Source organism: Fusarium oxysporum, chromosome 2 (assembly GCF_000149955.1).
Source record: "Fusarium oxysporum f. sp. lycopersici 4287 chromosome 2, whole genome shotgun sequence".
In the NCBI taxonomy this organism is placed as follows: Eukaryota; Fungi; Ascomycota; class Sordariomycetes; order Hypocreales; family Nectriaceae; genus Fusarium; species Fusarium oxysporum.
Window position 1 is genome coordinate 3,520,482 of NC_030987.1, and position 18,819 is coordinate 3,539,300.

Sequence of the window (18,819 nt, forward strand, 5' to 3'; positions counted from 1 at the left end):
CGCGACACGGCAAACTTGTTCTCGCCGATCCCGATTCTCTGTACAACTCGACCCAGAGCGCTCCCGTCTTTCGAACATTGTTGACCATCATATCAGTAATCCTAAGCGGGAAACAAGGAGACCAGACCTTCCAGGCTGACGAGATGTGCCCCCACGAGGATTTGAGTGGCGGGGAGACTGGCGTGCATATCATTGACGGGATGCTACGTTGTGATGTCACGGCACAACTGCAAGAGTTGGCAGGGAGATGCTAACTGATGCATGTTTCTCTGGTGATATGGATGTTGTGGAGTGTGTTCATGTAGTATCACCAAGGAAGTTGTTGATAGGTCGACGATAATCGGACATATAAGATCCTCCGATTTCAAATGTTAGCACCTTTAGTTGTTTTAATAAATGAAATAAACATATGGGTCCAGTCAGCTGCTACAAGCTACTAATTTACAGAATAAACCACAGAGCTAAGTGGTATGCGAACTTTGCTGCAAATATCTCTACCGTGACAGCGGAAACCACCCGCAGTCCTGACAGTTCAAAAGCACAACAGAATGAAGCGCGATGATCTTGCTGCAACCTGTGTATCTTTCCGTATGTCTGGAAGACTCATCTTGGCAATGATCATAACTCTTCTCCCCGGTCTCCCAAAACTGTCAAAGCCCCGTCCGGAGAGGTAACAATGAGGCGTTGTTTAAGCTACACACTGAGACATACAGACGGCATTATATCGGCATATGTTGCAGCTCCGATATGATACGGATTTCGTATATCGAGTTGTATTTCAACTGAAACATCAGTATTCCGGCAGTCTATTGTTTCGTTTGTTTTTGTTAGTGTACACCCCTGAGTAGACAACTCCTGTATCCTCTACTCCTGAACTGAAGGCAAACAAAATTCTTTGGACAAGAGGTTCTCCCTGTACGCCTTTATCGGAGATTATATGACACAGCATATCTCTCTCCTCCAGTTCAGGGTCCACCCAGCATAACGCCGTATAATCAAAACCCTGTCTGTTCCCTCGCCACCACTTGCCTTCATAACGTCTCACAACTTAGCGGCGATCTCGAGAAACTAGCTCTACTCCTTCAATCGTCGGGTAGCCGATGGGGACTCTATTTACTACATGTCCAAGGTGCCGAGTTACACAATCTGCTTTGTGAGAGGACAACCCCATATTCTGAATGAATGACACTTTGGTAAAATGATGTGTTTATCACTGCAGATGTTTCATATTTCAGATCGACGATCATATGCTTGTTTCTGGTAACATGTCTCGGTAAAATCAATAGGGTAATTGATTATGCTGAGGAACAATGTTGATCACTTGGCTCTTGTAATGGTTATACGCAACCCAACACGGAGCCCAACACTTGTATATTGCTTGACAACCAAAAGTAACTATGAACGATCCGGTTCTTAAGGAAAGACTTTGAGTTATTAGTAACACGATATCAATCAAGCTCCCGGTATGACTCCACAATGTGCTTGTCCCATATCAGCCACACCTGAGTCGTTCAGACCCCTCCATTATGATGCCGGGCCTTCAAATACAAATTAAGCATGGTCCGATTATGTCCTCATCTCTAGTTACAGTTCAGAAAGATCATTCATGAATCATAAATGGAGTCTTTTCTATACCATTAGTAGTAGGCCTAATTAGATACTCTAAGTGGCGGAGGCAGTGGGTTCCTCGGTCGAAGTAGCAGAGTCGGTAGAATCAGCTGAAGGCGGAGGGGTGTCATCGACGGGGGCGCCATCGACCGCACTTGAAGTGGTAGCTGCTCCAGTAGCAGTTGCAGTAGGCTCAGTAGAAGGCTCTGCAGAAGTGACCGCAGCAGACGAGGGATCTGCTGCTGAAGTTGGGTCTTCAGCAACAGGGGTTGCTGTAGCACTTGTAGTGACTGTTGTTGTCGCGACAGTAGGAGCTCCAGTGGCAGCTCCAGTGGCGGTAGTAGTCTCAGTAGTTTCTGCAGAAGAGACCGCGGCAGATGAAGGACCTACTGCTGAAGTTGGATTTTCAGCAATAGGAGTTGTTGTGGCACTCGTAGTGACTGTAGTTGTGGCAGCTCCGGTAGGAGCTCCTGTGGCGGCAGAAGTAGGATCAGAAGAGGCCAGTGCTGGGGAAGACGTAGGGTCTGAAGCAACAGGATCACTAGCAGCAGTCGTAGTATCCACGGGTGCTACTACTGTGGTTGTAGTAGTAGCAGCCCCAGAAGCGGCTCCAGTAGCTTCAGATGTAGGGTCAGAGGAAACGGCTGCGGGAGATGAAGTAGCAGCTGGAGAGGAGGTTGCTGGAGCGGCTAAGGAGGATGGAGCTGAACCATCGTCAGCAGATGAAGCTGGTGGTGAGGATGCAGCGGCAGAAGATGTGGACACTGAAGCAACAGGTGTGCCAGCAGCACTCGTAGTATCCGTTGTGGCTACTACTACGGTTGTAGTAGATGCGGCTCCGGAAGCATTGACCGGGTCCGAAGAAACAGGGCTTGGTGAAGTGACGGGATCGGACGTAGGAGTCGCGCTGGCGCTTGAGGCCGGAGTATCAACAGTAGATGTCACGGTAGCAGTAACAACTACTGTAGAAGTTGAGTTAACAGTATCAGTCACTACAGAAGTCGCATCGACAGTCTGAGTCTCAGTGTTGGTCTCTGTAGATGTCACATCGGTGGGAGTTTCGGTAGCGGTTACAAAGACAGTCTGTGTTGTTGTCACAGTGGCGGTGCTCGTGTCGGTAGCGTTGACAGTTGCAGTAGTGAAAACAGTGTCAGTCTGGAAGGCTGTAGCTGTGGTGTTCACTGTTGCGGTAGTATTAACAGTTGCAGTAGTGAAAGCTGTGTCGGTTTCGAACGCAGTTGCTGTAGTGTTTACAGTTGCTGTAGTAAACGCAGTATCTGTTTCGAAAGCAGTGGCAGTAGTGTTGACAGTTGAAGTAACAAATTCTGTAGATGTGGAGTTAATCGTTGCTGTTGCAAACACTACCGATGTCGTTCTGACTGTTTCGGTGGTATTAACTGTTGAAGTAGTGAAAGCTGTATCAGTTTCGAATGCAGTGGCAGTAGTGTTGACCGTTGCAGTAACGAAGTCTGTTGCAGTGGTGTTGACTGTTGCAGTAGTGAAAGCTGTATCAGTTTCGAATGCAGTGGCTGTAGTGTTGACGGTCGCAGTGACGAAATCCGTGGCCGTGGTGTTTACAGTTGCAGTGGTATCAACAGTAGAAGTAACGAAAGCCGTGTTGGTCTCAACGGTTGTAGCCGTGGTATTGACAGTTGCAGTAGTGTTCACTGTAGCAGTGGTGAAAACTGTATCAGTCTCAAAGGCTGTCTCTGTAGCATTGACAGTAGAAGTCTGGGTCACGGTAGTTGAGTTTGTGACGAAGACAACAGCTGTAGCTGTAGTTGCGTCGGTCGACGTGGTGAAGTCGGTCTCTGTGGACGTGAATAGCACCGTAGAGTTGACTGTAGCAGTCTCGGTGCTAGTCTCGACATCAATCTCAGTGGTCGTGAACAGAGCTGTGTTGTTAACAGTTTCAGTCTCGGTGCTGGTCACCTCCTCTGTCTCTGTAATGGTAAACAGAGCAGTAGAGTTGACAGTTGCTGTTGTGGTGGCAGTGGCAGTGGCCAGATCAGTCTCTGTAGAAGTGAACATGACCGTTGAGTTGACAGTAGCAAACTCAGTCTCTGTGGCGTTGACAGTTGCAGTACTTGTCACAGCAACAAGATCCACCTCTGTAGAGGTCACAACGGCCGTTGTGTTAACGGTATTGGTCTCAAGCACAGTGTCCGTCATTGTAATAGTGCCCGTCGCCGCATCAGTGACATTCATCGTTGACAGAACAGTAGTAGTCACATCGAGGGTTGCGGTGCTTGCTAAGGCGTTCTGTAAGTAGATGCTCTGTATTTGCATGACTCTTCTGCTACTTACCCGGTGGGCAGGGGACTGCAAGGGCAGTCTCGGCTGCCAGAAGGCCGAAGCCCACCAGGATATTGAAACGCATTGGTTCGGAAGAGCTGTGCCGTGTAGTAGAGGTCCAAAGGAGACTGATAGAGAAGCAGGTATCTCTCAGGATTCATGAGACTTTATAGACACAATGTCACTTGATCCTGCGAATGAGACCGCCTTCTGCGATCATGTTGTGAGTTGAGAGCCATGGCGTCCACTTCCCCTCAATAATCGGACCATATAAAAAGTTATTGCTCTATCATTCTTAGCCTCGGATCTTTTCCCGCCAGTTCTTTGCCTTCAATGTGTGTTTGTTGTTGGAAAGATGCTTAAGCCCTTCGCATATTGAGTTGGTGGAGGTATTGAGATGGCGAGGGGGGATTTCTGGCTTGGCCGAGGATATATTTGATACGGGAAATAGGCTGATATGATGATTCTGTCAACAATGAAAGTGATTGCACCATATGTTGAGGCTGAACTTTGAGGGAAAATCCCTGCGGGGATGTTGAGCATTTGAGTCTCTTGAAGATATATCTGGTCGAGATTAGAGACTGCAATGATAATATTTCGATAGAACTATGCCGTGGCCTTACCTGAAAGCATATTGAGTATCTTATGCCTGATTATCTGTACTCATAAGATGTGTAAGTTCCTTGTGGTCGTCGAGTTGATGGTTGAGGGAAGGTTGAGGTTAATCGGATGAAAGTGGGACAGCTTCCGGCGTTTACAAACTGAGCCCCCGCTACGCCCCGCCCCGCTCCGGGTTCCGGCTCCGACATTCACATCCACTGGTTAACCACTAACCATAAAGGTATCTCAACAGTTTGATACACGCATCACCGTTCCCTTCATTGATGAATTGAGTTTGCACTTGAGCTTCCTATTGGGCGCGCTCTCGTATGAAAGATATCTCGTTTGTTTAGTGAGTTATACTTTGACCTTGGCGCCCAACATTCAACTCTGAGAAAGCCAACAGCCGCGCGGTAAATTTCAAGAGACTCAATGGCCACCTGCCCATCTGTTGAGGGAAAATCGAATTATGAAAATGCCAATCAAATGGCTACTAGTTTCTACAGAGTTCGCGGTCTCTATCTAGATATAAACGAAAACGTTAATGTAAAGACTATAGGGTGGGCATTAACCTATATCTGTCACGTTTTGAAGCAACATTGGCGGTGAGAATAGAATCTATCAGCGTCATCTGTTTAATATAGTAGGAGGATTCTCGATTGGGACAAGAGTCGATAATGCTATCAACTTATCAAAGATACATAGTATTTCGTCATTCGGACTTGCGGATGCTGACTAAATTAGCCTGCCCCTCCCCCACGTTTTAGGACATTTAATGAAGCTGTCACCTCACCTTGGAGCTACACTCAACATAACTTAGCATAACATATCACCGCCAAGAACTCAGAATCCTTCCATCAACGCCCGAAGCTTCCCTCCACTGGCTTTAAACTACGCCCGTAATTTATATTTATTATTCTATTATTAAGTTTTCTGGTGTTTGTGGATAACACACTGGCTGTCTATCGTATCGCCACCTCCATCTTATCCAACCTGAGCTCAGAGAGCCATAGTCTATGATGATGATGACTCACGATAGCTTCATCGATATTCTACCAAATGAAGTGAATTTCCCCCAGAAAACATGAGACATTTCAAGGAATTGACTTTTCTTTTAGACTCTCACCTCAATCTTGGCTCCGTTCTCAACTCAAGATTTACTGTCTTTCGCCCCGATTAACCGCCGCATCTGCTCTCTTGTCACTCGTCTCCTTCGCCAACACCTGCTCAAAGCTGCGCCCCTCCCAGACAATAAGCTTATTTTAGAGTGTTACCACCCAAGCGATCAGCTTTACACACCTTATTTGGCATGTCGCTACCAGGGTATCGTGGCGCAAGACGGCCAGCCCATCAGTGAAGATACGCCCGAGTTGTCTGACCTGCGAGCTTTGTATGCCTCTTACAAGCCAGTCTTTGCACCCGAGAACCGAAGTATCAAGAGGAGCCGAAGACGTCCCACGGAGGCGCAGCCCTCTGATGACGTTGCAGACGATACCGCCACTCAAGACGTGAACCTTGATGATGGGGAGATGTTCTCTCAGCTTTGTGCTGTTACGAACCTTGTCAAGGAAGGTCCAAGGAGCGGACTATTCATAAGCCATGTCAACATTGTCGATGGGGTCATCCGCGTTTTCCGAAAGTGGCTCGCCAAGATGGCCAGCAGACAGGATAAGTCTCAGTCCGACTCTGAGAATATTCTATGGATTGATACGCATAACAACGTTGGCATACGATTCAGCGTTGCGCCGGCAGCATCTGAAAATATGCCACTTATCTCGGGTCCAGATGATGATCCACCAGTTCATTATAAGCTCGTGTATGAAGGTATGATTCTAGTTCATCATTGCTCGATACTTGCTGATTAGTGGTAGAGTTGCTCGTAAGGGCGAGTACTCTTCTTCTGGCTGTGGAGCAATCTGCGGTGCAGGAAGTTGGAAACTCTGGAAAGACTCTCGTGATTCACGGTGCTGCCATGTAACCGAGTCGAACGCGTTGAAACGCTTATACATGACTGTTTCTCTTTGAGATTTTCAAGATATGCCTTCAGTTGAAAACATTCCATGTCAGTTGTCACTCATAGATGCCCAGTTATCGTCAAGTCTAGTATTCTAGTCTAGATTGCGATACACATCGCCACTCATCACAAGCCATAAATCTTATCAGCGTACATATAGGCCAGACATAAGAAAAGGATTCCTTCTAAAACCTCCCCCTCAAAGACTCGCCGATCTCTTGCCTGGCGCCTCTCCCATTCTTCGCAGCTCAACGTCACTACCGGAGTCTGTGTCGTCCAGGAAACTCTCGCCGCTTCTCCCAACATGCTCATCATGCTCTACCCGCATCTCAATCATCTCCCTATCCAGCGCCTGAGGATGGCGCAGGTTTCTGTACCACTCTCGAAGAGGTTTTCCACTCGTTACAAAGAAAATGACCGCGTTCCAGAGTCCTTGGAGGGGAAGGACGGCGGCTGTGGCGACGTGGTACTCGTAGGGAGACGTACCGACGAGCCAGCTGTGGATGCGGTTCAGACTGCTCGGGATCCAAGTCACCAGCACACTAAGGGCGAAAAGGAAGCTCGTGCGTAAGTAAGCCCGCTTGATGGGATCGTCGATGACGAATTTGTTGACGGTTCGGTTTGTCGCTGATGTTATGCGACGGAGAGGGGACATGCTAGTTCGCTCTCTGCTGTCAATACCAGGAGATATGGAGGTCGAGAAGTAGTGACTGTGAGATCCCTGGACAATATGTGGGTTCTCATCAAAGGAGACCTGAGGTGACGATGGACCAGCAGTGTAGGCGGGCTTAGGTTCACTAGGGAGATGGTTCGCTGAGGGTGTTGAGTGAACAACCTGTACTTCAGTGACGATAGTGCCGTAGAAGCAGTCTTGAGGGACTGACAGGAACTCGACTTGGCGTTGCTAACAAGTTTTAGCTGGATAGGTATTGTTTATATCAGACAGACTTACAGCTTGGGGCTGGGGTGGCTCAACAGGAGCTGGCTCTCGGCTCTTTGAGGCAGTCAAACTCTTGAGTTGGTTTCGAGTATGGAAGACATGGTAGCCAACCATGAAGTAGAAGATGATCGAGCCAGCGATACAAACCCAGACGAGCATATAGTAAGTGTATATACGGATTCCTTCCCAGTCTTGGTTAACCCAGCACCAGATCTGTCATCGAGTCAACAACAATGCCCCTTTGTGTTGATACCCACGGCAAACTTACAGTGGCCTCACCAAACACAAGGCCGCGGTTCGGGTTTCTAACCAGAAGCAACGCCATGGCAATAGCAAAAGGGCCACCGTAACAAATGAGACAATATATCCACCACCATCTTCGGAATGAGTCGGGTTTGGCGCGGAAGAAGAAGACGAGGAAGACGTTGAATGCCATGGCCAGAGACCACCAGGGATCAGACTGCATGAACCTACATGAAGTCAGTGATAGTCCAAGGAGAATGAGATTATGAGAGGCAACTCACATATGGAACATGAAGCTCTGTGCTTGACAGAGAGGCGAGGCAACACCCAGTTCCAATCCATCCAAGGCGATGATACTCGCAACACTTGCACCAACATTCGCCACACTCGCAAACACGATGAAAGTGTTTTGAACATTTCGAACTTTTGGAACGAGCGCGTACGCGACGAAGATACAGAGGACAGCGACCAAGCTGATAGAGCCTCCTATGCGCTCAAACAGCACCAGCGTGGTCCTCTGGGTCGGTTCAAGAAGCTCCAAGCCTCTTCCTGCAACGAACTTGTGACTCATTTTTTTTATAGTGGTGCAGTTTCCCGAGTCCCCGAGTAAGGGAGTGGGGGAGTGAGTGCAAGAAGCAAAAGAAATGATTGGTATGAAGCAAATGAAGGTGAAAATTGAGGATGAAGAGAAGAGAAGGGAGCAAGAGGCAGAAGAGGAGGAGTGGGGTGAGGGAGTGTCAAGTGATGCCCTTTTGCGTAACTCGTTGTTCAAATGTGGAAGACAAGAAGAGAAATTGGCGATAGCACAAGAGAGTGAGAGAGCGTGAGAGAGAGGGAAAAGAGAAGAGGGATAACAATGGCTTGAGTCGTCCAGAGAGGGCCAAGGTCGAAGCGTCGTGTTACATTAACGCGATGCAAGCACCCGTTTCTGCCGTTGCCGTTAGACGAGGGATCTTTTGCCTCTTTATGTTTTTGGACTGCGAGAGGATGATTTTGATTTTTCGACAACCGAAGACCATCTGTGGTCTCGGCGGAAATAGAAGGGCGGGGGAGATATACAGACTGCAATAGCCAGCCTGCTTGATAGAATGTGTTAGTTTGACCAAACATGTCATATACACAATCTCTTGGCTCTGCAACTTGCCTTTTCTCTTCCGCCAATCCTTTCGAGTTGTCGCCCTCCAGGAGAAGGAATATCAGAGAGTGAGTGAATGTGTGTTTCTTCTGAATTCCCACCGACGGTTGAATGATAATGTTGGCTGAGGTTGGCTTTGCAGTGACACTGACACTGACACTGACACTGATGGCCAAAGCACCCTCTCTCTCTAGACGACACAACACAACTCGAGATATCCTATCTCTTAAGAATCAAAATGTCACCAACTGTCAATCCCTGTCACGCTTACATCGGCCAAACCCCAACTTTATACTATCCACCAACACCCATTCCCCCAGATTCTCATCCCCAGATTTGTCCCATCTCCCATTGATAGTCTCAGGTTTCAACCAAAACGGTCAGTCCATACCAAAAATGGTGGCTCTATAGGCTCCTACTCGACTGTTTCTATGCACTGTTGGTCCTCTCTACGATCCAAACACACAAACAAAGGCGCCCCTCGAACGAGTCTCGACGTTGCATCTTCCACCCCGCGATCTGAGGTTTGGCCTTGGCATCGCCTGTGCGTTTCGCTAGTCTCGATCTCTAAATAGATGAGATGGCATGGTCCCAACTTTCAGCCTCCCCGGACTCGGGGAGACCTAGCTTCTCCTGACTCAACTAAACTCTATACAAATCGAGATGACGAGCCTAGCAGAGCTGATATTTTTTTTACCCTAGCTTTAGTACGTTTCAATTGCGGTGAGAGGGGTAAAAGAGAAACCTGGGCTTCATTTTAAAGGCTAGAGCTGTAAGCTCCCGTGGGCTGAATCAGAGTGTGACATCACCAGCACCTTTCTCGGCGCAGACTCGAGCTCGATTAGCCTGTACCCTGCTGATGAGGCTTGGATATCTATCGTTTGGAGCAGGTTAATTATGAAACGTGACGGGTGGCTGCTGCGACAAACAATAGCCTTGATCCAATTACTCTGCTCTCCTTGGCACATCTATTGTATGTCTAGGCAATGTCTATGTCTATGTCTGCGTGGCATAGGCCATTCTATTTCAGGTACAGGACCAACTCGGTATAGGTCAGCAGATCCAACTGCATATTTGCCCTGTTTATTTGCTTCTCTGCTCTGGCTGGCTGAATCTCAAATCAGGCTCTGGAATGCTATGCTCACCTACTTTTCTAGAACATCAAAAGCCCATTCAATTGGCTGTCTCAAAGACAAACCCACAGCACAGTTTCTCACCTGTAGCTCTCGCATGAGAGAATTATGCACACAGCCGTCACAAAATGCAGAGAAAAGAGACAAGTCGGGTAGTGCATCGATTGAGCTCAGAGCCACTTTACACTCTAACTAACAAAAGAACTCAAAACTATACACCCTGTATAATACCATCCACCACTAACAATCCTCCTATTTCTGACGTATCGTAAACATTATTACAGTGTGTAAAGGAAATCGGGTCGCTTATCTCCCATCTCATGGATCTCCGCCTCAGACTTGCCCTCCACTAGGTGATCCCGCTCACCAGCCAACCGCGCCTTGTTCTCATGCGAGAGCAAAACATACATTAGGAGACTTCCACAAAAAATACCACCAAACATGTAGGCAAGGACGGTTCCATGTCCTGGGTAGAATCGTGGACCGTTGATGAAGACGTTGCTGCTCACGACACCGTTGAGGTTGCCCCATCCTATGACAAACCCAAGAGTGATGCCTCGCTTGTAAACACCCTCAACATTGTTGGCGACCCAACTGATCGTGATTGGAATGACAGGGTAAATACCCAGGGCACCCAGGAAGCAACCAGTGTACTGAACAGCAGGGTTGGTAGAAGCGATAAGCATGATGAAGCCTGCCATACCAACAGGGGCAGCGCACAGGTTGAAGATGCCTCGCTTGTTGAGTCTGTCAGAGTACATACCAACGCAAATAGTAACAACTGCGGCCAAAGCATAGGGTGGTACGCTGAGAAGCTGGTTCTTGACGACGGCCTTTTTGTCGGTGAAGGCCATGTTCTGGATGATGGTAGGCAGGAAAACGCTGAAAGAGTACAGGGGCATCAGGGGCCCCATGTAGATGAGCATACCGCAGTAGGTCTTCCAGTCGGTGATGGACTGCCAGAAGTATTTCATCTTGAATTGTTCCTCCTGGGCAGAAGATTGCTTATCGGCAGTGAGTCGATAGATGACACGAGCCCGTTCCTCCTCAGTGATAAACTTGGCATCGGTGGGGAAATCGTGGACCATCCAGAACGAGATGATACCAACAACGATGGTCATGAGACCTTCAAGGATGAAAATCCATGCCCAACCAGCAATACCGGAGACACCATCCATCTTCTGGATAGCAGCAGCCAAGAGACCACCAAAAGAACCGGCAAGAGCTGCAGCTGAGAAGAACCACGCGGCACGAGCACCGAATTCGGATCGCTTATACCAGCAGGATAGGTAGTAGTTAATTCCGGGGAAGAGACCGGCTTCTGTGACACCAAGGAACCATCGAGCAGCCATGAGGCCGTCCCAGGTCTTGACGAAGCCCATTCCCAGCATTGAAGCACCCCAGAGGACCCTGAATACGAATTAGTTTTGTGCTAGTGATTTACTGAGGATTTAAACTCACATGATGGCAGGAATGAAGATGGATGGCTTGGACCACTTGAGCAGGACATTGGCAAGAGGCTCAAAGACAGCGTATGAGATGTAGAAAATGGTCAAAGTCAAGTTGAAATGGTGAGTGTCCATATGCACATCATCCAGTAAACCAGCGATCTTTGCATTTCCGATATTGGTTCGGTCGAGGAAGCAGATGAGGTAAAGGAGGCAGAGCTGATTGTGGTCAGTAGGTTACTTGTTATATAGTGCAGAGTTGTCATACCCAAGGAACGAGTTTCATATCGATCTTTCGAAGTAACTTCTTCTCCTGAAACCTTGTTAGTGCAGGTCATCAAACATTTGTTTCAATGCAACTTACAGCTTCCCTCGCCTCTTCCTCAGTAAGTCCAGCATAAGGGTCATTAACACCAGCAAGATCAACTTCCGAGGTGGAAGCCTTTTCCTCCAAAGTTTCCTTTCGATCGTAGTCGCTCATGGTGAGGAATCTCAAACAATCCAAGAACTTTATAGACAAGGGTTGTAGGTAATCTATCGTAAGATCACACGAGAAGGTAAAGGGTAGAAGTAGGGTCGGCTTCTAAAAAAACGTGGTGGGAAGGAACTGATGGAGGACGAAGGATGCAGAGAAGCAACCAGCCGAGACAGAAGGAGAGGAAGGAACCTAAGAATGGAGGCTCAAAAGAGGAGGAGGGTGGTATCTGAGCAACTGAATCTCGTCAATATGAGAGACAGACAGAAGGAGCTGTAGGGCCAAGTCAAGTATGGAAGGCAATGAACCCCAGACGCGGGAGTGACAGTGCAAGTGCAACAAGGGGGAAGGAAGGAAACCCTCTTATTTGCGTAGTATCAATGAGGCGAGAAACGGGAGAAGGAAACAAGCAAAGAAGAAGCAAGTTTCCAATTCTGACTTTGTTTCTGTTCTTGATGATAGTTGTAAATGGTGGCCTTGTCTTGGACTGTTCTGGCAAGATATCTCGTTCGAAAAACCTGGGGAAAGTGGCCCTTTTAATAGTCAATTATTTCAACCTCCCCCAGGCTTGAGTCTATCCTAGCCTCACTTCTCAACGTATTAGATCCCTAACTCGGCGTGTGGAGAAGTTGGGCGCCCACGTTTCTCATCTTGAGCCAACGATGTAGGGATGATGGTCTTGTTCTTGATAGTGCGGAGAGAAAGGAATTGGAGTAGTATGCAACCATAACAACAACCCTTGAAATCCCTTGTCTCCTCCGTTTGTCCGTCCGTTTACTGCAGCCGACTATACTAACCGACGAACCACATGTCAGAATCCTCCTCGATGTATCTCTCCTCCACATTTACAGGGTATGAAAATCTCTTATGTCTCAGAAGGGGAGGGGGTGTAGAGAAATACTCGCCGCATGAGAATCTTGCTCTTCTTTTCTCTCTTGCGGGGGCTTGGGGTACCGTTGTAGGGAATACAATCCTTGCACGCATCAACTTACATTGTCCTTGACTTGATATGACTTGACTTGGGTTGGGTTGACTTGAGTTAGTTGGAAATCATTATGGAGCCCGGCAGATGGGCCATGTAACGCTAAACGTGACGCTCTTTTTTGTCTTTTTCTTTCCTTGTGTTTCCGAGCGACGGCCACGCGAGATGGCGCTCTGAGCGTGTTGGGCCATGTAACTCATGTACGAGGTGTGAGCCGTGATGAAGGGAAAGGTGAGAGAAGGATAGAGTGAGTCGGGTCAGACTAGCGAATGGTCATTAATTGGTTTACAGGGCAGTAGACTAGATCATCAGGGTTGTGGTGCAGTTTCGTTAGTGTGAAAATCACTAAACGAATCTCCAATGCCAAGTTGAAGTTTATTTTCTCCAACTTTCTTAGAGATCAGCGCCGTGTCTTCCGAGGACTAACGACGTAGTAGATAGAATTGATCGGTGTACATGTACCATTATTTCGAAGCCTGCTGAAATCGAATCGTGCATGGCATCTCATCTCATGTAATGTAATGTCATGTCATGTAATGTCATGTTACTGTGTCTCCAGATGAAAGACCTTGTGTTCAGAGATGACGGGGGACGGGCCATGTCATGTCATCCCATTCTTGGCACAGACGCAAACATGTCCCTAAAGAGATTCAGATTCACAGATTCTAATTCTGGGGTTCACTGTTGGACGACTGTTTGTTCACATCTATCCCTACATTGCCTATCTTGCATCGGATCCGCTGTTTGCCTAGGCATTAGGTCCAACTATCGGAAGCGCGTCTTTCAAAACTAACCTAGTATCCCCTCATCAGTCCCAGTTTTTCTCTCTCACATTCGCTGCTTTTAACACAGCCAAGACTTTGTATCTCCATTCTCAACGGCACTTTAGTTTCCCCTCTTCTCACTCCTTGAGCCAAGATCTTCAGCCAGGAACAAGGAAGAGATCATGGCTTCATTCTAGCCCTGTATTCTCATACTAACAACTAACTAGTAAATCGTATCAAACACCTTTCGAGTAAGCCCCAACGAATCAGACACTCTCAATATGTTTCGTGATACAAACCAATCTTCAAAAAGCTATTCGTTCCCTCCTTTAGGTCTCCCCTCCCACGTATAGCACGGTCCAGTCCCGGTGTTTGCTCCGCACGCTACGGTCTTCCCGCCGGTCCCCGCCACGTTTTTGGGAGTGACATCGCCTGGAACATCAGCCCGCTAAACACATTTTGGAGATGGCTTAGCGCTAGGGAGCCTGCATATGACGCTTCGTTTCTGGAACGTGCCCTAGAAGCGAGGAAGAGAGTCTGTCCATTCATGCCCTTCTGATTCTTCAGCCACCCCGTTGATGCCGTTATTACAGCATATGAGAGTAGGTCAAGACGGTGAATAGGGATTTCAGCTCGGATACATACATGTTGAAATAAAGATGTGCAAGGTGCAGTATAATAGTTGACTGAATATACATCTGTGGCTGCTTGGTGATGAGACAAGCAGAAGGCTATCTCTCACCGGTGAAGCAGTTCAAATATATATCATATTTCCACTTATTCTAGGCAACAATGATGTACAATGCATTATCAAGTATCAAGTATCAAGTATCAAATAATAATCAATTGTATTTTGATATGATAACAGCATCTCATCGTCTGCAATGCCCTCATGTTACCCCATCTTCCCCGCAATCTTTGACTTAGACTACCCGTTCCCCCACTCAAGCCATCCATAACTTCAACCATCTTCAGCTTCTCCGCAGATTCCATCAAACTCAAACTCAAACTCTCAAGATAAAATACAAACCGCGTCATTCTCGTCTGTTCTCCCCCGTCTCGTCTTTCAAATCCTCACCTCCTATTGGCTCTTCAATCTCTTCCCCTCAGGGATCTTTGGAGTGGCCTGATGGAAGGGAACCGGCGCCGTAGCGCCCGGCTTAGTACCCGGTAGTTGAGCATTCTGGATGCCTTTTCCAGTGTAAAGTGAAGTGATTAAGCCATCGCGGCGGCCGCGGGAGCCAGCCACACGGAGATCAAGCGCCGTTTTCCTCACCTCCACACGGCTCCGGATCTCCCCGTTGATGATATTCCCCCAGAATCGCTTCATGTAGACCAGGTATTCCCCAGGGTCTGTGTATCTCAGTATGATTTCGGGACGGAGATGCCTCCGCAATGTGAATCTCACTTCCCCACGATTCTTGATGATGTGTTCCTTGTTGTTCGAGATCCTGGGGATGATACCACAACATAGTGAACTAGGCCGTTCAAGGCCACTGTAAGCACTTGGCTCAGAATACTATGAGTTGATATCGCGGATTAGTAAATCTAGGCGACACCATCCAACTTACAAGGTCTTAGATCAAAGGTGAGGAAGTTGTCCGAAACTCCAAGTGCCTTATCTTAGAAAACAGCCCATTATTTCGACACACTATCGACTGAATGTAACCACAATCCTTCCAAGTCAGATTTTTCTTACCGATTCCTTGGAATTGGATCTCTCGACATCAGTGCTCGGCAAGCCTTTGTTCTTGTTCTGTAGTTCCAGCCAGCAACTTCGAGTCTGTGCTCCTTAATCTTGAATACCTCTCCTTTCAGTCCATGTTTACAGTTAATATGATCCTTTATTAGGCCACTCCCTGTGCTTCCAATCAGCTCTTTCAAATCGATTTCAACAAGTTAAGCTTAAATAAGCGCTTCTATCGCTCAGAAATCCTGACCGAAAGGGAGCCTGCAGGCCACGGTGAACTCCAAGATTACTTCCCGGTAACGGGTGATTGCATTCGATAGACGCAGCTGAGTTCTCATTTTGCATTCTTACGAGGTCGTTTTTCTAATTTCAAATTATCAGTCCTCGACTTGGCGAAAACGCTGAGTTACACAACGCTATAACTGTACAACACCACTACCCATGCAGCCAACCTTGCATCTGCAGCCCGTCCAGTAACAACATTAGAGTGTGGTCATTGCATGGCCAATCTCCAGGCACAACACCAAGGTACCAAGATCTACGGCGCGGGTGGCCGCAAGATACGAGATTCTGTTCTCCTATATCACCGCATCCCCTGGAAACCAAGAACTTGGTACTATTCTCGTGCAACACTTCCACGTCGGTCATCGATAAACATTCCGAGCTGCAGTCCTTTCACGACATTATTTCTTTTATCTGACCAATCGCTGATGGTTTATTCTCTTCTGCTTCGCTGACTTTGGTATGATAAAACATTGTCTACGCGGCTTTTTTTCGCGGCTTTCTTCGAGCTATCTACGCGGTTGAAGAAAGTCCAAGCTCCTTATAGAAAGCTTCCGAACTAGGTTCTCGGCCCAAGAACTCCCTCAAGAATTCCAACTCTGGGATACTTCCACCTCTCTCAAGAACGGTATGGCGATATCGGCGACCCTCCTTACCGTCCATTGGGTTCTTGGCGAAGAATGAGTGGAACATGTCGAGCGAGAACACCTCTGAGTAGAGGTAGCCGTAGTAACCGGCATCGTAGCCGCCGATGAAGTGGCCAATACCGGCGTGCCTATTGCCCCATTCACTACATGCAAGTTAGTTTAACAGTCAAATGTTATCTCCAGTAGGTACTTACAGTCCCTCGCCCAGATCCTCAGGGCCCTTGGTGCCGGAGATCTCATGCCTAAGGGTGTTCCAAACTCGGCCAGCGTTGAGCTTCTTGACAGCCTCATGGGACTCGGGTGTGTGCACAGTCATGTCAAAGAGTCCAATAACGAGTTGTCCTAGTGCACCTATAGCGGAGTTGAGACGCTTGGTAGAGACAAGCTTCTCAATAAGCTCGTCGGGAATTTGCTCTTGAGTCTCCCAATGCTTGGAAAGCGATTTAAGCACGCTAGGTGTCCAGCACCAGTTCTCCAGCATTTGAGAGGGAGCTTCAACGAAATCGAGCACCGTGGAAGTTCCATGGAAGTAGCTGTAGCGGGTGCGGCCAGCCAAGTCGTGAATGCCATGGCCCAGCTCGTGGAACAGGGTCACAACCTCATGATGCTTAAGCAGAGAAGGTTTCTTTGGTGTAGGCTTGCTAAAGTTGCAGACAAGAGCAGTGACGGGGTAATGCTTCTTGCCATCCTCAGTGACATAACCAGGCTCGAGGTTGAAGTTGGCGTTGTGGCCATACTTGTTGTCACGGGGGTGAAGGTCCAGGTATAGGTAACCGTTGAAGCTTGAGCCCGAGGCCTCATCGTCCCACACGCTGTAGATCAGAACATCCTCATGCCACACAATGTCTTCGGCCTTGCCAGTGGGGCTGAGCCTCGCTCGCTCTTCAGGCTTGAGCTCGACAAACACGAAGCCGAAAATCTCCTCGAAAATCTTAAGCATGCCGGCAAATGTCGACTCAACAGGGAAGTACTGTGAGATGGCGGCTTCATCAACACTATACTCCTTCTCCTTCTGTATTCTGGAGTAGAACGATGTGTCCCACATGTAGAAGCTGTCGTCAAATGAAAGGCCGCGCTCCTCGTAGTCCTTCTTCTTGTACTCCTTCAGTGCGTTGATCTCCTTCGCACCACCTTCGGCCAATCTGTTTCGAAGATCGTCTAGGAAAGTGCGAACAGCAGCAGGAGTCTTGGCCATCTTTTCTTCAATGCGTAGAGCGGCATGGTTGTCGTAACCGAGAAGGCGAGCGGCCTCATCTCGGAGGGTGATGATCTCTTGGAAGATAGGAACATTGACATTCGCCTGAAGGTTCAATTAGCCGAGATTTTGAAGTTTCGTTACTCGTCTCACCTTGTTGGATTCCGCGATGGTGTACTTGCGGCGAGTATCGGCATCGATAGCATACTTGATGAGAGGGAAGTAATGGTTGTACTTAAAGGACAGCTTGACTTTGCCCTCATTTTCGCCAGTACCCTTCTCCAGGGAATCAATGTCAATGTCGTCAGAAGGAACTCCCTTGAGTTCCTCAGGAGTGAACCAGATGGCACCCTTCTCCTCGTTAAGGTTTTTCTGGGCCTTTATCTCAAGCTCGCTCAGACGCTTCTGGATCTCCTTGAAGCGGTCTCGCTTGGGACCGGCGGGCAGCCGAAGACCGTTTCGAATGTACTTCTGTCGCTCCTTCTCAAGGACGTGCGCCTGCTCCTTGGTGAGATCCTGAGATGCTCGGTTAGCGTAGGCAGCATCGACAGCGTTGAAGACATCCTCCCGCATGTTGCATTCAATGCCGAAGTCATTGAAGGCGCTCTCAGCCTCAGTGGAGGCATCGCGAAGCTCCTTGTTGGTGGAAACATGGTGGTAGAAGGTCAAGATGCGTCTCTGCGTAGCAGCCAAGTTCTCGTCAATGAGGATGGGCTCAAGCACATTGGCAAAAGACGCCTTGTCGGCAGTAACATTCGCAGTTACAGAGTCCAACACATTCTTGGTAGCATCGCAAAGCTTCTTGGTATCGGCAGCGATCGATTCGGGGGTGGCGGTGAACAGAGGCGGTGCCTGAGGAGGGTTACGATACTTGTCGGGAGCCATTGTGCTAGTAACAAGCTGTCTTCGTGATAGAATAGTTCGTGGGGCTTGGAATCTGAAGTGATTCACTAAAGAGCCGAGACGAGAGAAGGCTCGTGAGGAAGCCAGAGTGACGGCGACGAGAAGAATGAAGAGAGAGAGTAGGAGGAGGAGGAGGGGTCTGCGGGAAGCTCGCTTATCCAGCTTGGATACAAATATGATGGACGGGCTCGGGATGTTTCTTGGGATGTTAGCCGATTGGCTTGACCATGGATGATTGAGGCAACCTACAGTTGAAAGAGGGGCTTATGCTCTGGGACTAAATCGATTGATCCGTCTCTAGGCGTCAAAGGCGTTGAGAGGGCGTTACTGTAGATGCAGCAAGATGGGGCGATACCTTAAGTGAAGGTGCAGCTAAGGTAAAGCTCCTATGGACCCGCTTCTGGGTGGAAAACGCGGGGCAATCGGATGCGGTGTCATGATCAGGGCGGCTAATGAGTTATCATG

General features: G+C 48.2%; 6 protein-coding genes across 15 annotated transcripts; 1 reads left to right on the forward strand and 5 right to left on the reverse strand.

Moving 5' to 3' along the window:
• Positions 1 to 1,254: 1,254 nt before the first annotated feature.
• FOXG_08464 (uncharacterized protein) lies at positions 1,255 to 4,612 on the reverse strand. 3 transcript variants are annotated; one of them, XM_018387410.1, is made up of 4 exons: positions 4,527 to 4,612; positions 3,916 to 4,467; positions 1,636 to 3,860; positions 1,255 to 1,580 (listed from the first exon to the last, which is right to left on the reverse strand). In XM_018387410.1, exons 2-3 carry the CDS (start codon positions 3,986 to 3,988, stop codon positions 1,663 to 1,665), a joined length of 2,271 nt encoding a protein of 756 aa, XP_018245259.1. In that variant the 5' UTR covers positions 3,989 to 4,467; positions 4,527 to 4,612; the 3' UTR covers positions 1,255 to 1,580; positions 1,636 to 1,662. The 3 variants fall into 3 exon arrangements, with proteins under 3 accessions (XP_018245259.1, XP_018245258.1, XP_018245260.1); XM_018387409.1 differs by having other exon boundaries at positions 1,255 to 3,860; XM_018387411.1 differs by having other exon boundaries at positions 1,255 to 4,467.
• Positions 4,613 to 5,075: 463 nt separating this feature from the next.
• Positions 5,076 to 9,376, forward strand: FOXG_08465 (uncharacterized protein). Of its 6 annotated transcripts, XM_018387417.1 has the most exons (6): positions 5,319 to 5,567; positions 5,622 to 6,327; positions 6,375 to 6,565; positions 6,678 to 7,619; positions 7,669 to 8,221; positions 8,283 to 8,911. In XM_018387417.1, exons 1-3 carry the CDS (start codon positions 5,520 to 5,522, stop codon positions 6,479 to 6,481), a joined length of 861 nt encoding a protein of 286 aa, XP_018245266.1. In that variant the 5' UTR covers positions 5,319 to 5,519; the 3' UTR covers positions 6,482 to 6,565; positions 6,678 to 7,619; positions 7,669 to 8,221; positions 8,283 to 8,911. The 6 variants fall into 6 exon arrangements, with proteins under 6 accessions (XP_018245262.1, XP_018245261.1, XP_018245263.1 ...); XM_018387413.1 differs by having other exon boundaries at positions 5,076 to 5,567; positions 7,669 to 9,376; XM_018387415.1 differs by having other exon boundaries at positions 5,318 to 5,567; positions 6,375 to 7,619; positions 7,669 to 7,936; positions 7,997 to 8,911.
• FOXG_08466 (uncharacterized protein) lies at positions 6,717 to 8,271 on the reverse strand (the record flags this gene model as incomplete). The annotated part of the gene is made up of 4 exons (XM_018387418.1): positions 6,717 to 7,421; positions 7,470 to 7,670; positions 7,726 to 7,927; positions 7,982 to 8,271. The coding sequence occupies 4 exons, from the start codon at positions 8,269 to 8,271 to the stop codon at positions 6,717 to 6,719; spliced, it is 1,398 nt and encodes a 465-aa protein (XP_018245267.1).
• A 738-nt stretch (positions 9,377 to 10,114) lies between the features above and the next one.
• On the reverse strand, positions 10,115 to 13,178 carry FOXG_08467 (uncharacterized protein). Of its 2 annotated transcripts, XM_018387420.1 has the most exons (5): positions 12,884 to 13,177; positions 11,781 to 12,683; positions 11,685 to 11,729; positions 11,430 to 11,635; positions 10,115 to 11,378 (listed from the first exon to the last, which is right to left on the reverse strand). In XM_018387420.1, the coding sequence occupies exons 2-5, from the start codon at positions 11,895 to 11,897 to the stop codon at positions 10,247 to 10,249; spliced, it is 1,500 nt and encodes a 499-aa protein (XP_018245269.1). In that variant the 5' UTR covers positions 11,898 to 12,683; positions 12,884 to 13,177; the 3' UTR covers positions 10,115 to 10,246. The 2 variants fall into 2 exon arrangements, with proteins under 2 accessions (XP_018245269.1, XP_018245268.1); XM_018387419.1 differs by having other exon boundaries at positions 11,781 to 13,178.
• Positions 13,179 to 14,718: 1,540 nt separating this feature from the next.
• On the reverse strand, positions 14,719 to 14,967 carry FOXG_08468 (uncharacterized protein; the record flags this gene model as incomplete). The annotated part of the gene is made up of 1 exon (XM_018387421.1): positions 14,719 to 14,967. One exon carries the CDS (start codon positions 14,965 to 14,967, stop codon positions 14,719 to 14,721), a length of 249 nt encoding a protein of 82 aa, XP_018245270.1.
• A 669-nt stretch (positions 14,968 to 15,636) lies between these two features.
• Positions 15,637 to 18,749, reverse strand: FOXG_08469 (thimet oligopeptidase). Of its 2 annotated transcripts, XM_018387423.1 has the most exons (4): positions 18,604 to 18,749; positions 17,605 to 18,553; positions 16,451 to 17,556; positions 15,637 to 16,399 (listed from the first exon to the last, which is right to left on the reverse strand). In XM_018387423.1, exons 2-4 carry the CDS (start codon positions 18,334 to 18,336, stop codon positions 16,123 to 16,125), a joined length of 2,115 nt encoding a protein of 704 aa, XP_018245272.1. In that variant the 5' UTR covers positions 18,337 to 18,553; positions 18,604 to 18,749; the 3' UTR covers positions 15,637 to 16,122. The 2 variants fall into 2 exon arrangements, with proteins under 2 accessions (XP_018245272.1, XP_018245271.1); XM_018387422.1 differs by having other exon boundaries at positions 17,605 to 18,749.
• Positions 18,750 to 18,819: the final 70 nt, after the last annotated feature.

Coding starts and splice junctions, on each gene's coding strand:
- FOXG_08464 (XM_018387410.1), bottom strand. CDS start 3,988: ATGCGTTTCAATATCCTGGTGGGCTTCGGCCTTCTGGCAGCCGAGACT. Junction 3,861..3,915: donor TGCAGTCCCCTGCCCACCGG/GTAAGTAGCAGA, acceptor AGAACGCCTTAG/CAAGCACCGCAACCCTCGAT.
- FOXG_08465 (XM_018387412.1), top strand. CDS start 5,520: ATGATGATGATGACTCACGATAGCTTCATCGATATTCTACCAAATGAA. Junction 5,568..5,621: donor TCGATATTCTACCAAATGAA/GTGAATTTCCCC, acceptor CTTTTCTTTTAG/ACTCTCACCTCAATCTTGGC. Junction 6,328..6,374: donor TTATAAGCTCGTGTATGAAG/GTATGATTCTAG, acceptor GATTAGTGGTAG/AGTTGCTCGTAAGGGCGAGT.
- FOXG_08467 (XM_018387419.1), bottom strand. CDS start 11,897: ATGAGCGACTACGATCGAAAGGAAACTTTGGAGGAAAAGGCTTCCACC. Junction 11,730..11,780: donor AGGAAGAGGCGAGGGAAGCT/GTAAGTTGCATT, acceptor ACAAGGTTTCAG/GAGAAGAAGTTACTTCGAAA. Junction 11,636..11,684: donor ATATGAAACTCGTTCCTTGG/GTATGACAACTC, acceptor GACCACAATCAG/CTCTGCCTCCTTTACCTCAT.
- FOXG_08469 (XM_018387423.1), bottom strand. CDS start 18,336: ATGGCTCCCGACAAGTATCGTAACCCTCCTCAGGCACCGCCTCTGTTC. Junction 17,557..17,604: donor CCATCGCGGAATCCAACAAG/GTGAGACGAGTA, acceptor TTGAACCTTCAG/GCGAATGTCAATGTTCCTAT. Junction 16,400..16,450: donor GAGGATCTGGGCGAGGGACT/GTAAGTACCTAC, acceptor ACTTGCATGTAG/TGAATGGGGCAATAGGCACG.